The sequence below is a fragment of the Merops nubicus genome, unplaced genomic scaffold (assembly GCF_000691845.1).
Source record: "Merops nubicus isolate BGI_N331 unplaced genomic scaffold, ASM69184v1 scaffold14630, whole genome shotgun sequence".
Lineage (NCBI taxonomy): Eukaryota > Metazoa > Chordata > Aves > Coraciiformes > Meropidae > Merops > Merops nubicus.
Window position 1 is genome coordinate 35,957 of NW_008582287.1, and position 12,323 is coordinate 48,279.

General features: G+C 40.0%; 1 protein-coding gene across 1 annotated transcript in view; it reads right to left on the minus strand.

The window, feature by feature from the left end:
* Positions 1-1,078: 1,078 nt before the first annotated feature.
* The window catches only part of SQLE (squalene epoxidase), a 14,326-nt gene continuing 3,081 nt past the window's right edge, over positions 1,079-12,323 (minus strand). Inside the window, exons 4-11 of the mRNA XM_008937314.1 lie at positions 10,606-10,702; positions 6,891-7,004; positions 5,159-5,330; positions 4,779-4,874; positions 4,193-4,335; positions 2,984-3,080; positions 2,353-2,440; positions 1,079-1,616 (exon numbers count right to left, since the gene is read on the minus strand). Of these exons, the coding sequence (XP_008935562.1) occupies positions 1,424-1,616; positions 2,353-2,440; positions 2,984-3,080; positions 4,193-4,335; positions 4,779-4,874; positions 5,159-5,330; positions 6,891-7,004; positions 10,606-10,702 (1,000 nt within the window). The 3' untranslated portion in view covers positions 1,079-1,423. The remainder of the gene's footprint in view (positions 1,617-2,352; positions 2,441-2,983; positions 3,081-4,192; positions 4,336-4,778; positions 4,875-5,158; positions 5,331-6,890; positions 7,005-10,605; positions 10,703-12,323) is intronic.

A 12,323-nucleotide genomic window follows, 5' to 3' on the forward strand; every position in this document is an offset into this window, starting at 1 on the left:
TACTTGAAAATATTAGTACTTTACCCTAAAGTTTGAACACAGACGTATTTGTGATGCGTGTAATTTCAAGAGGGTTATCAAAAGTGATAATGGTTAGAAAAATAGACATACTTTTGCTTCTGGAAATGAGCAGGTCATTTGAAATAGCCATCAAATAAATATTAAAAAAGCCTCACCACAGATTTTTTTTTCACAGTTCAAGATAAAATGTATGTTTATATAGAGCTTATGCGGCCTGTCACGTTCAAGAGAGTCAAAGTTTTGCCAGTACAGGAGCACATAATCTGTTGCTGCTCTGACCTGCTGGCTGTTTAGGCAAGCTGAAAGAGGAGAGTGATGCAGAGGTACACAAAGCAACCACAGAAAGGTGAGGAAACATGAGAATACACAAGAACAAAGAAAGCAGCCTGATAAAGGTAACATCGAGAGGAATGGTGACCAGCAGTAAGAGGCATGAACTCTTTAGTAGCATGCAGTGATTTCTTCAGGAAAAACATACTCCAAGTATTAAAAGGACACTTTTGTGGTACTTGTCATGAATTTTAAGAAGTAGTATTAAAGATTAGTTTACTGTCTACTAGAAATAGCTGGGACTGAATTTGTTTCAGTAGATGCTGTTCGTTGCTGTGCTTCAGTTCACAGCAGTGTTAAACTTCAATTGCACACACACCAAGTAAACCAAAACCAAACCCCAACATTTCTAAAAGGAAACGAGATAGGAAGAGAGTTTCAAACCATTGTGCTTTCAGTACCCGAGTGCCATGCAGTAGCCAACATAACTATGGTTTGATTATTACTCATGTAAATTAATTCTGGTGTAAGGAACGGTTTCAGAAGAGCAACACGGCACTTGCAACAGCGGCTGAAGTTAAAGATATGGTGACACTTCAAGATCTGAAATCCTTTACAGTGTCCTTTTAAGTGCCAGAGGACTAGTATCTTAGTTGCAACTGAAAAAGAACAGGCAAATCCTAATGAAATAACCCAAATCAAGCATGTTACGATATTTTGCAGTAATAAATAAACAGTTTATGAAACCACTGAGCAGAAAGAAAGCATGAAGGATATTAGCAGCATATGGTTTACAGTTTTCACTTTTTAGTTTATTAATATTAGTGATGCACTCAGCAATGGATAAAGGAAGCAATGAAATTCTGACGAAACTGGTACTTATCTACCACATGTCAACACTTAATTATGGTCCTTGTAAACAGCTAACTCCTTTTTGAACTTTAATTGCAAAGAAGAGTATTTACATATAATATATATGTATATAACCACAAACCCAAAATTAAGTCAAATCCTTATCAAGGAAATTGCATTTTGAAGAGAAGAAAGCATAATATGAAATAGTACATGTCCAAAGATTTTGAAGGCATCATGATTTTCATGTTTTCTTCCTCCAGTCATTTCCCCCTGGATTTTAATAGACTAAATGCTTCATTTCAGAGTAAATAAGTGGAAATATTATGGAACAACTCCGGTATAGAATCGCTCCACTGCTGACAACTGCCCGAGGCATGGTGACCCAGGACTCTGACTTGAAGCAGAAGTAAACGGCGTATAACGCCACAGCGAAGAAGTGGCCAATCAGCACCAGTGGTTTAGGAGACAACCTGCATCCAAAACACAGAGATCAAACACAGGAATAAACAGAACCAGAAAGCACAGGCCAATTTCCATTCTACAGCTCTCCACTGAAGATTACGTTCAGTCTTCCCATGCAGGCAGCTCTGATCCTGCCATCTCCACCAAAAGCCAGGAACGTGGTTGCTCCCTGGCCACGACAGAGCCCACGCGTCCCCTCCGCAGCACGGCCGCCGCGCCAGCCGCCCGGGTCCGCCCTGGCCAGCCCTCGGGGGGTGACCCCCAACAGCCTCCCCAGTCTGAGCTCTCAAAAAGGAAGCACTATAAAAGCACACATCCTGACGTCTTGCAAGAGGTGTGGTTAATTGTGCACTCACTGATATCTGAGGGGTTACTCAGAACACCCTGAGCTACCCATCTCCCTGCTCCTTATGCTCTTTCACAGGAGACCTCATCCTTCACCATTCTCAACTTGTCAAGCAGGAAACATCTCCACCAGCCCCTCTGCTGCTCTGGACCCCAACACCTCATTCCAACTCCCATGCCACCTACATCAACTTCTCTCCAGCTTTTAGTGGTATTTTTCACAAAGCAAAAAAGAAGAGTTAAAAAAGCCAGCACTTAAATACACAGCTTCTAATAAAGCTCCAACCTTGGTATACTCCTAAAAATAGAGGCTAATGGGGAGCATTCTCCCTGCGCAGAGCTGACCGACTGAGAGCAAAGCAGATCCTCACAAGGCTCGACCCAGCACACTGAACTTACACAGACAGCAATCCCACAGGGCCCGAGACACATTCTCCACCAAGTCTGAAGTAATGGAAGCAGGCTTTCTTTAGCTGATGCAAGGAATCTACAAAAGCAATTAAAATGACTCAACACAATATATTCAACACATACTGAAAACTTTTTCAGCCTACACAACAGTGACATTAAATCCAGGACACTGGTACTGTTTAAAGTCTGTTAAATTCAGCTGGATTTTGAGCTGGTTTTATTTAAGTAAAGGATAGGATTATAGACTACTTACATATTCTTAACTGACAGAAGAACAAGTGTATTCTGGTTTTTTCCTTTGTTTGTGGGGGTTTTCTTTGGTTTTGGCGTTTTGTTTTGTTTGGGTGTGGGATTTTTTTGTTGGTTGGTTTTTTTAATACTAACTATGGACTTGCCTTCACATTGCTAAAACTCAGTTTATGTAACACTAGAACTGAACAGCTAGGCAGTGAACACACGCTAGCTCATGAAAATCTTCTGACTGATATATTTTTAATGTATATTGATATACATATATACACACAAACACATGGACATGTACTCATACACATCCCCTCCCCAGGTATATTTATTTACCCAGTTGTGATTATATCAGAAGTTGTATTTAAAATATATTTACCATCTGTGGCAGCAAAGAGTTCATAAAGTGCCTGGGCAAGAACATTCACTACAAAAGAATGAGATTTTTTTCTTGACCAGTAAAATGTTCTTTTTGCCTGAAAAAGGAAAAAAAAATAAATGTATTTCTGTTGGTAAATACAGAAGAGCATTCAAAAGATTCCCCAAGAGGTGGTAAGAGTCATAATCATAAAAACAGAGTGGATTTAGTGATACGCTAGAACAGTTCCAAGGTAGGTCATCAAGGAATTTTGGAAACTTCTCAAAACAGTTACCTAAGGTCCTCTTACACCAAATATAGAAAAAAAAAAAAAAAATCAGAAAGGGAGTTCCAGGATGTGCTTCACCTCATCCTATAGTAGTGTGTCTGGGGCAGGACAAACTTGAGGGATAACACTCCCCTAGTTCTCTCTGTAGACAGAGAATAAGCAGCAAATAACTGAAGGTCTGAGGTGACCAGCTGAGATGCAAGTACCTGCACTTGGCCAGGTAAGTCCTGCATCGTCCCAACATTCAGGGCACCTCTAAGTGCTTCTTGGTTTTCAGACATGCTTTTTGAATAATTTACTTGTAGTCTGTAATTATTCTAGCTGTAACTTAGCCAAGGTAACATGCCTAACCTGATTAACAGTAGTAAACAAGTAACTAAGAAATGTTATTATCTACTCATTAGAATTTTGGGTATAACTCTCACTGCAAATATAAACCCAGCATCCGCAGTGATGGTGCTGATCCCTGGGAAAGAAGGATGTCTTCTACCTTACTGCTGTGAGATCAATTCAGCTCTCAAGAGGCTTGTGGAGCACTGCGATCCATCTTGGAAAACACTCTGTACACATGCTCAATATTCTTTCAGTGTCACTCACAGATGTGCACCCACCCCACCTGAAGTCAACCCACCCTGCAAAGACACTGCTAGGGTGGGAATATCAGGTTAGCAAGGTGTGACAGCAGACAGAGCACTCCAGTCTCCTTCAGCAGACCATGACAGGTCAGTAGGCACAGGTTTGCATCTGCCTTTTGCCACCCAGCCAGAGCACTCAAATCACAGCTCTGCATACTGGTGAATGCTTGATGTATAATTCATCTGTTCAAAGCTCTGAAAGCTGCTGTGCCTCACTAATAACTCACACGTCCCCAACATATTGCATAAAACATAAAAATGTGTCATTCAATTGCAGGCTAAAATATGTCCAAAATAAAGCTTTACCTTAAGAACATCAGAATCTTCATAAAGGTCTGGAATATCCTGGAGCAAACTTCTCCATATTTTAATGTCATTTAAAATAACACTCATTCCTCCACCAGTTAGTGGGTGTCTTATATTATATGCATCTCCTAGAAGGAGAACACCTATGTAGAAGCGAAAAATTAATGGGACACTGCATGACCATTACATCATCTTAGAATCAAACCCTCTATTTAAAAAAAACAAACAACCAAACCCACAAAAAAAAGTCAACAAAAAAAAAAAAAAACCCCACACAACCAAACCTAACACATACACACACTTTTTAAGGTAAGTTCTTTCCCTTTAAAAATATCACACTTGTGTAAGCTTGAGCAGATGGGTGACTTAAACTCAAAAATAAAGCAGGCACCAATGTGAAGTCTGGTGTCAATACAAACATTCCAGTTAAACTACACCCAAGGTGCACTTTTCAAAAGATTTATTTTCATAGAAGAATTATGAGCCAGTTGTATTGAACAACTATATCTATCTGCAACAACAAAGCCCTAAGTCTCAGAAGAATTTTATAATGGCTTTTCCCCTCCTTTTATTTCATAATACACACCTTTTTTGTTTACAGCTGAAGGAGGCAAGAAGCTGGCTGGCATAGTCCTTAAACGATCATTCTGAACTGCTACTAAGAATTGTTCCTTTAAGTGACCTGCAACAAACAAAGATTTCAGTTATACTGCTGAGACTCTAAAATAATTTGCACACAACCCATTTTAACCTCCTCACAGAGGTATAATCCTTCTGAACTGCTAACCTCACAGATGTGAGCTGGACAAACTGCTATGCAACGTGGAATCAAAGAAGGGTGAGTGGTTACTGAAACAGCAACTGCACACATGGGAAAAGCCCACACAGTTCAGTGCTTTCAATGTAATGTGCCCTTTTTGGCACATTAATTGTGCCAATTACGGACAGAAAACTTTCTAGACTTACCAGGTAGTTGTGGATGAACGTTCTTGATCATGTATTCTTTTAAATTTTTTGGCATTTCCCCTCGAATATCGACAAGGACTCGAGTCTCAGTTGAAGAAATCTGATAGATTAGCACTGGACTAGTTTTAGCTAAAACAAGTTCAGCATAATTAGCTTTAAACTGTGGTGCATCCTTAAAAAGTAAAGAAGAGGGAGAAAAATTTAGACCGATTAATGAAAGGATATTAAACTTCAGATATACAAAATCATTTTCTGAAATACTCTGAAATAAAATCCTATTAAGTTTGTGTTATTTTTCTCTTTAGATGAACCAAAGAAGTGTTTTCAAAAAGTTCTGAACTTCAGCGTAGTTCCAGTCCTTTTGGCAAAGCATGTTAGAATATAAGTTACATGTTTCATTTGAATACCTCACTAATATGTACCACATGCCACTGAAAACCTGTAATGCAATCAATGTAGTAGTTTTTGTTTCCTTTTCATAAACTGGTGGGAGAGAAAGAAATACACTAGTCTGTACACAACTACATGGAGATACCAGCTGAGGAAGAATCATAGACAGGGTCCTATCTAACCAGGTCTTAAGGTTCCAGTCGTAGAGAAACAGGGCACTTGGGCAGCGCTAACCAGGTTAGGGACCCAAAAAGGGCTGAAGTTCCTCCAAGTCACTGTTCCCAGTGCAGTGAAAATTCTACAGTTCTGGTTCCTTCCCCCTTAATTATTTTACTGTTAATGTAATAGTTAATGCAGCAGCCACAGAGGACAAGAACTGGCCAGGGTTTCTACCTGGGTTCTCCAACCATCCAGCTACTAACCTAGACTCCCACTTTCTCTCTTGAAGTTTATAGAGTCTGAAGATATGTAAGTACCTGGTTACAAGGTACCCCACCTTCAGGCAGCAGCACAGTTTGGGTATTCTTCTGGAGTATAAAACAGAGATGGTTTGACCCACAGCTACCAGGATGATCTGGAACTCAAGATTCCAGCTCCCCCAACAAGCACCATAAGTATTGTGAAAAAATGAGTGTCACCATCTTAGCTACTGATACATCAACAAAAGGCAGGCAGAACACCTATATCCAGGGAAACAACTTTGCAGATTGGGTTCCAGCTCCACAATGGTGCCTAATTCTAGCCCAGAGATAGTTCTGTGCAAGACAGAGCACTAACAGCTCACACTGCACTACCTTATATGAAATGCTGAATCTCTTTTAACTCTTAAAAAAAAACAAAAAAAATCTTCTATGAACTGGTCTAGTGAGTCCAGCAGTCAGTTTAAACTAGCTATGCCAAATCCTAATGCAGTTCTTTTTTTAAACCTTCCTCTGTTCACTTGTATGCTTAAGATTAACACCATACTCCACCCTTACAACCAGAAATCTTTTAAAAACAAAATCCACTTTAACAAAACCACACAGAAAAAAACCCAAACAAAACAGTCTCAAAGTTACTTATTCAGAGCTGAAAACCTGATCTGTAACTGTACCAAATATGTTAAGTCTGACAAACCAAGCTCAGCTATCCTAGAGCTGTGACCAAGTATGCATCAATAATTTAAGCATTAAAAACACAGACTAAAGTTTCCAAGCACTCCTCAAGGGACACAAAGTGATAGAGCAGCAGGATACACATCTGAAAGCACAGTGCTAAACAATTCTGTTGGAAAAGATAAATTTAGATGCACATTAAGGAGTGGTACCATACTGGCTTATACAGCATTAAACATAAAAGTTACCTTCAAAATGCAACCAACAAAATGTGAGGAAACAGTAACTTTGCTGGAGACCAAGTTTTTTCTAAACTTGGAGAAAAGTCCATCAGCCACAACAGTAAGTGGTGCATGAAGCTCCTACAGCATAAAGAAAAAAACAAGAAAGATATCACATTTTCAATTTTGCTTCAGAACTGTGGGAAAACACTCCCAAACTCTCACTTTCAACAGTATGCAAGATGTTCTGCAAAACAATAAACATGTAAGAAGATGACAGACCACATTTGTAATATATGTACTGAGAAATACGGTATTTTTTTGCATTCCTCACATTCATATTTAACTCTATTTCCTCCAGAAGTCCATTTAACAACATACTCCAGCTTTTTTAGATATGCATCGAGATAACAATAGTTATGGGCATTGGATTAAAAAAGAAAGACAAAAAAAGAGTAATTGTGCCCTTCAGCCTACAATACTCTTCAGGAGAAGAAAGAAAAAAAAATTTAAATTAAAGAACTACACATAAGCAACTAAACATAACAAACCAAAATGTGACGAACTGAAATGGAGTGTCCTGGTTTGAGTTAGAACAAGACTAATCCTGTTCTCTGATTTCACTTTTCGTCTAAGTTCTTCTAAGCAGCTGCACTTTCTGAAGTTAACAGCGTGTTTTTGCAGACAGCCTCTGCTTCTAGCAGTGCTAACACTTCATGTTTAGAGTTACTACCAAGGGCTGGTATGCAGAAAGGCTCTTGCTTGTACCTGCTCTTGTGCAGCCCAAGGTCACAGCTAAATCTTGTGTACCACGCTGGGGGTGCAGAAAGCACAAGGTGGCACCTGCGCGGAGGAGCAGCCAGGACGGGTGACCCCAAACTGACCAGCGAGGGATTCCACCCCATATACATCATAATCAGTACAAAGCTGAGGGATCATGAGGGTCATCCCTCTTCTTCAATGGCTGAGGTCTGAGGACTCTGTCTGTCCTGCCTTGACCTCAAACCTGTGCATTCCTGAATCCAGTTCCAGAATCCAGATCCTGGATTCAGTTCCCATCTGCCTCCAAGTCTAGTTGAGGACTTCCCCAGTGCCTGCTCCACAGTGTCACTGATGATGGTGACATAATTACCACCAGTGGGGTTAGGTCCCATACTGGTTTTGTATATGTATTTAAATATATTCCATTTTATTTTTATTCTTTTCATTAAAGCTCTTTCAGTTTCTTAATCCCTAAGTCTATCTCTCCCTTATTCCCTTTCCCTTTGGAAACGGAGAGCAGTTAACAGCGTCTGTTACAGGTCCAGGGGCAGCCCTGACCCTAAACCATGACATGGAGTAAGCATACCAAGATCTTTAAAAGACCCAGCAGTGAGCTCTGAGCAGTTCCTAGTATAGCTAGGAACTGTAAGAACAAATAGCATATACAGACCAAATGCACAATGAAATCTGAGTGTGCAGATCAGGTTCAGCCTGAACGCATGCACAGATTCCTAATGTTTAACACCTACATTGTTCTCTAACATAACCACATCATTCCCATTACTAAACACAATCTCAACCAGTTTTACTGCTATAGTAATATAACAACATTATAGAAACCATGTAGAGGTAGATGCTTCCTTCTACATACAGCTTTCTCAACATCAGTATACTCAGTGATTTAACTGCAAATTGTAGGGAAGGGAAATCGGACAACATCAGATGAGAGCAGAGCTGAGTGAAATAATGTATGTTTATGGTGTCTAAGTTTTTACAGAAGAGAGCTCCTGAGTAGAGCTAACGAAACATCTTTCCTATGGTTTCCTCTCTCAGATGATCACAAGCTCCAATTAGTCCTGCAATTAGAGTGAAGTCACCTGCCCATATGGGTTCCCTGGTGTCTAATGACATTAACATTGATGCTACAAGTTTTTCCACAGTCAAAATACAAAAACCTTTACTCTATTTGGTTGCATGGTTTGGATAAATTTTTTAAGTTGACTTTTAGCATACTCGCTAATTTGAACCTCATTTGAGAGAATAAAAATCTCAAAAGGCAATGTGGCAGGCAACAGGGCTGGAGAGAACAGCAAACCACAGATCAGCCTCCTTTCTTTATGAAAGCAGGCTAAGGAATGTAAACAGGTTTTGGGTTTGGGTTTGAGGTTTTATTTCCCCAAATAGTAAGAAGTCACAGTTAAGAAGAAACATTTAGCTCTTACACCAGATTTCTAAAAACAAAGGAGGTCTAGGCCAAATGAAACACCTCTTTCCAGCCACAGAACATCAGCATTCAGAGCAAAACATGAATTTGTTTACTCTCACTGCAAAGACAGTAAACTCAAAGCCTTACATCCATGCTGTCAGGAAAGGTGCAGGCTGAAACACTGCTCACCCTGCTGCCAGTGAAGTCAGTCACACTTAAAATTCCAACAATAACAACATCAGAAATGTGTGAGGCCTAGAAACAAATCTTGAGGCAAAATATGCACTGTGCCCCTCCATCACCTGGACAGAATAAAGCAAACCAACCCCTTCCACACCACTGGATCAGAAAGCTAACAGGAATTTTTTTGGGGAAAAAAAAAAAAAATTCCAAACCAACCCACCCCAAAAAAAACCTCCTTCTCTGCAAACTCCCTATCTTTTCACAACCCAGGTGTGATTCAATGGCTTATGCCAATAGAGTGCATTTCCTAATAGGGTTTTACTTCTTTTACATGACATGTCAGACAGACCAAGGAATGACATGGAACTCCCCCTTCCTCCAGCCACCTCAGGAGAGGTCAAGGATGTTGTTCCCATGCAGCTCCCCTAGAGCTCCCTACTTCACAGCACTTTGCCATCAAGTGAGCTGAAATGCCATTTGCCTGAGGAGGGTCTAAAACCAGCTAGCTCTCCTACATCTTGTGCAAGTACTTCTAAAAGGCTCTCTTACATAGTTTTGTACTATTACCATTTCTAAATGACCTAAAGATGAGAGATTTTTGATCTTTCACAATCTTGTACGCAGAGCAGCAGAACGTATCCAGGAGATTCCCAGCTTCCCCATCAGAGCACATCTGAACACACTGGCTGCACAGCTTTAGACAATGAAGAAATTTTGAAGTTAACAAGGAAGGAGATTACAAATTTGGCTTTTCTACAGAACAGGCAGTATATCCAGAACATCAGCACATAGGTTCTACCTAGACTGGTCCTTCCAAAGGTTTATTTAAGTTCACAGAGTTTCATACACTTAATCACCAGTTTAGCATTAGTTGAGGTAAAGAACATTAATCAAATCAGTGACACAAACAGAATAGGCCAGAACTCTCTTTCTGTGATCCAAGAAATGACTGGGCAGATCTAGCTCTATGAACAGGACTAGTCTTCTTACTCTCAGACACCCCAGTCAACAGTGGAAATGTGTGTGGAAATGTAGACCATTACACACAGGCAAAGCACAAATCTTAATATACTGGTTTCTCCACTAGTAACTTTCAAAAGATTTTAAATTCCAGACATATGAATTTTGAAATAAATACTGAATTGAATTCTCCAGAGACACTGAAAGCAGAAGCTGCACACAAAGTTACAACTGGGACTGTATCCACTGGAAAGTAATTTCCCCTTACTGAAGCTTTCGATTTCTTGGTAATTGCATTGTTTCTATAACAGTGCCCCAAAATACAGGTTTTAAAAAAATATATATCTATACAAAACCAACCCTTTATTTTCTCAATAGTTTACCAAAGACTGTAACAGATACTTGTCTTACCTTAGTGTCTCCAGTTTCTTTGTCCTTGTACTGAACACCCACAACACAGTCGTCTTCCTCAAGCAACTGTAACACAGTCCCCTCAATGAATTTTGCACTGAAATAAAATAGAGGGGGTAGGAAAGAGGATTAATGATGTCAGCATTTCAAGGCACTAGACACGGAAAGAAAATTAGATTTCCACCAATTTTGTTGGTGCTGACAAAACCAGTTTGTTTACATTTTACAAAGATATGTGCCTGACCACTTTCAGAAGCCACAGTAAATGTCAAGTGCTTGTCATTAATTTCAGTTCAACAATACCATTGGGTCTGATACCTGAGAATATTCAGGGACTTCAGTGCTTAGCTTACCCTACCACACAGCAGAACCCCCAGATATGCTTCAGGTGCTCCATGGCCATGTGAGAGATGCAGAGAAGACCCTGACACCTAATAAAGGTCAGAAATCAGGCAGGTGCTGCAGTCATCCCTGCTAAACAGGGAAAGGCTGACGAGGATGAGACCTAACTCCTTGCTATTTACGCTATTAATGTTCTCCTAATGCTTATGTTTGAACTGAGAATCCTTTACTTCTACTTCCCAGCCAGAGCTATTTAGGTTCACAAATTAAATCTCTGTAAACTTACATCCCTTGTTGAGGTCTGGGCTGTCAGACCTGATCATAGCAGTTCTGACTGAGCAGCTCAGACATTAAAGACAGTGTGGAAAAGGGGGAAAGAACCGAATTCAAGTCACAAGCAGCTTTTGCAAGTTTCTGCTTCAAAGACTGTGTACAGCTACTGCAGTTTCGCACCTAAGTTGAGCAAACTACTCAGGAAGCTTCACTGAACCTGAAATCTCAACAAGAAGGCTTTAGCTTGTACAGCTAGTAAATGTGGTTGTTATTAATTTTAACTGTACTACAGAGCCATTATCTTTTAGTGCTGCTTTTAGTGATTCATGTAACAGACACAATAGGAGAAAGCACCTGGAAGCTATTCTGTTTCAAATTCAATAAAAGTTTCCTTCTCACCTCTTGTAGAAAAGAAACTAGTTACAGAGAAAATACCAAACACCAATTTTTATTTCATTAGGAAGAGAAGGTGTCTTCCAGATTCTGGAAAACAGAAGTTAATAACTGTAAAGAGCTAATTCCATTTAGTGCTCCAGTTTGTGTATTTAGTTACTTTGCTGCACTGCTTGCTATCAGAAAAAGCAGAACATGCAAATGGAAGAGAAGCCTCATTTCCAGCATCACAGATAAGATCACTGAAAGAAACTTATGCCCCTGCTCACTCCAGGAGGGTTGGACGAGATGACCTTTAAGGCACCCTTCCAAGCCAAACCATTGTGTGATTCTAAGAAATTATACCAGACTGGCCACTCATTTCTTGACCAAATAAGTTCTGTGCATTGCTCACTGAAAAGAAGCTGCTTTTTCTGGTAAAATGCCAAACCCAAAAATCAGTAGAAGAGAATCACCCTTTACCCTTGAACTGTCCTCTCACATGGATAGGCCAACACCTCACCTAATATTTAAAGCCTAGGCTCCTGTAAAAATTAACTTGTCCCAAGGGGTAACACACGATGTACACGCAACTCATGAAGATGTCTACAGAAACCAGAATGAGTAACTGTAGCTGTTACTTCCTCTTAGTCTTGTTCATCACAGCTCTCTGTGTTGGGACAGAGTGCAACAGCTAAGGAATGCCATGGATTCTGGGAACAGCTCTTCCG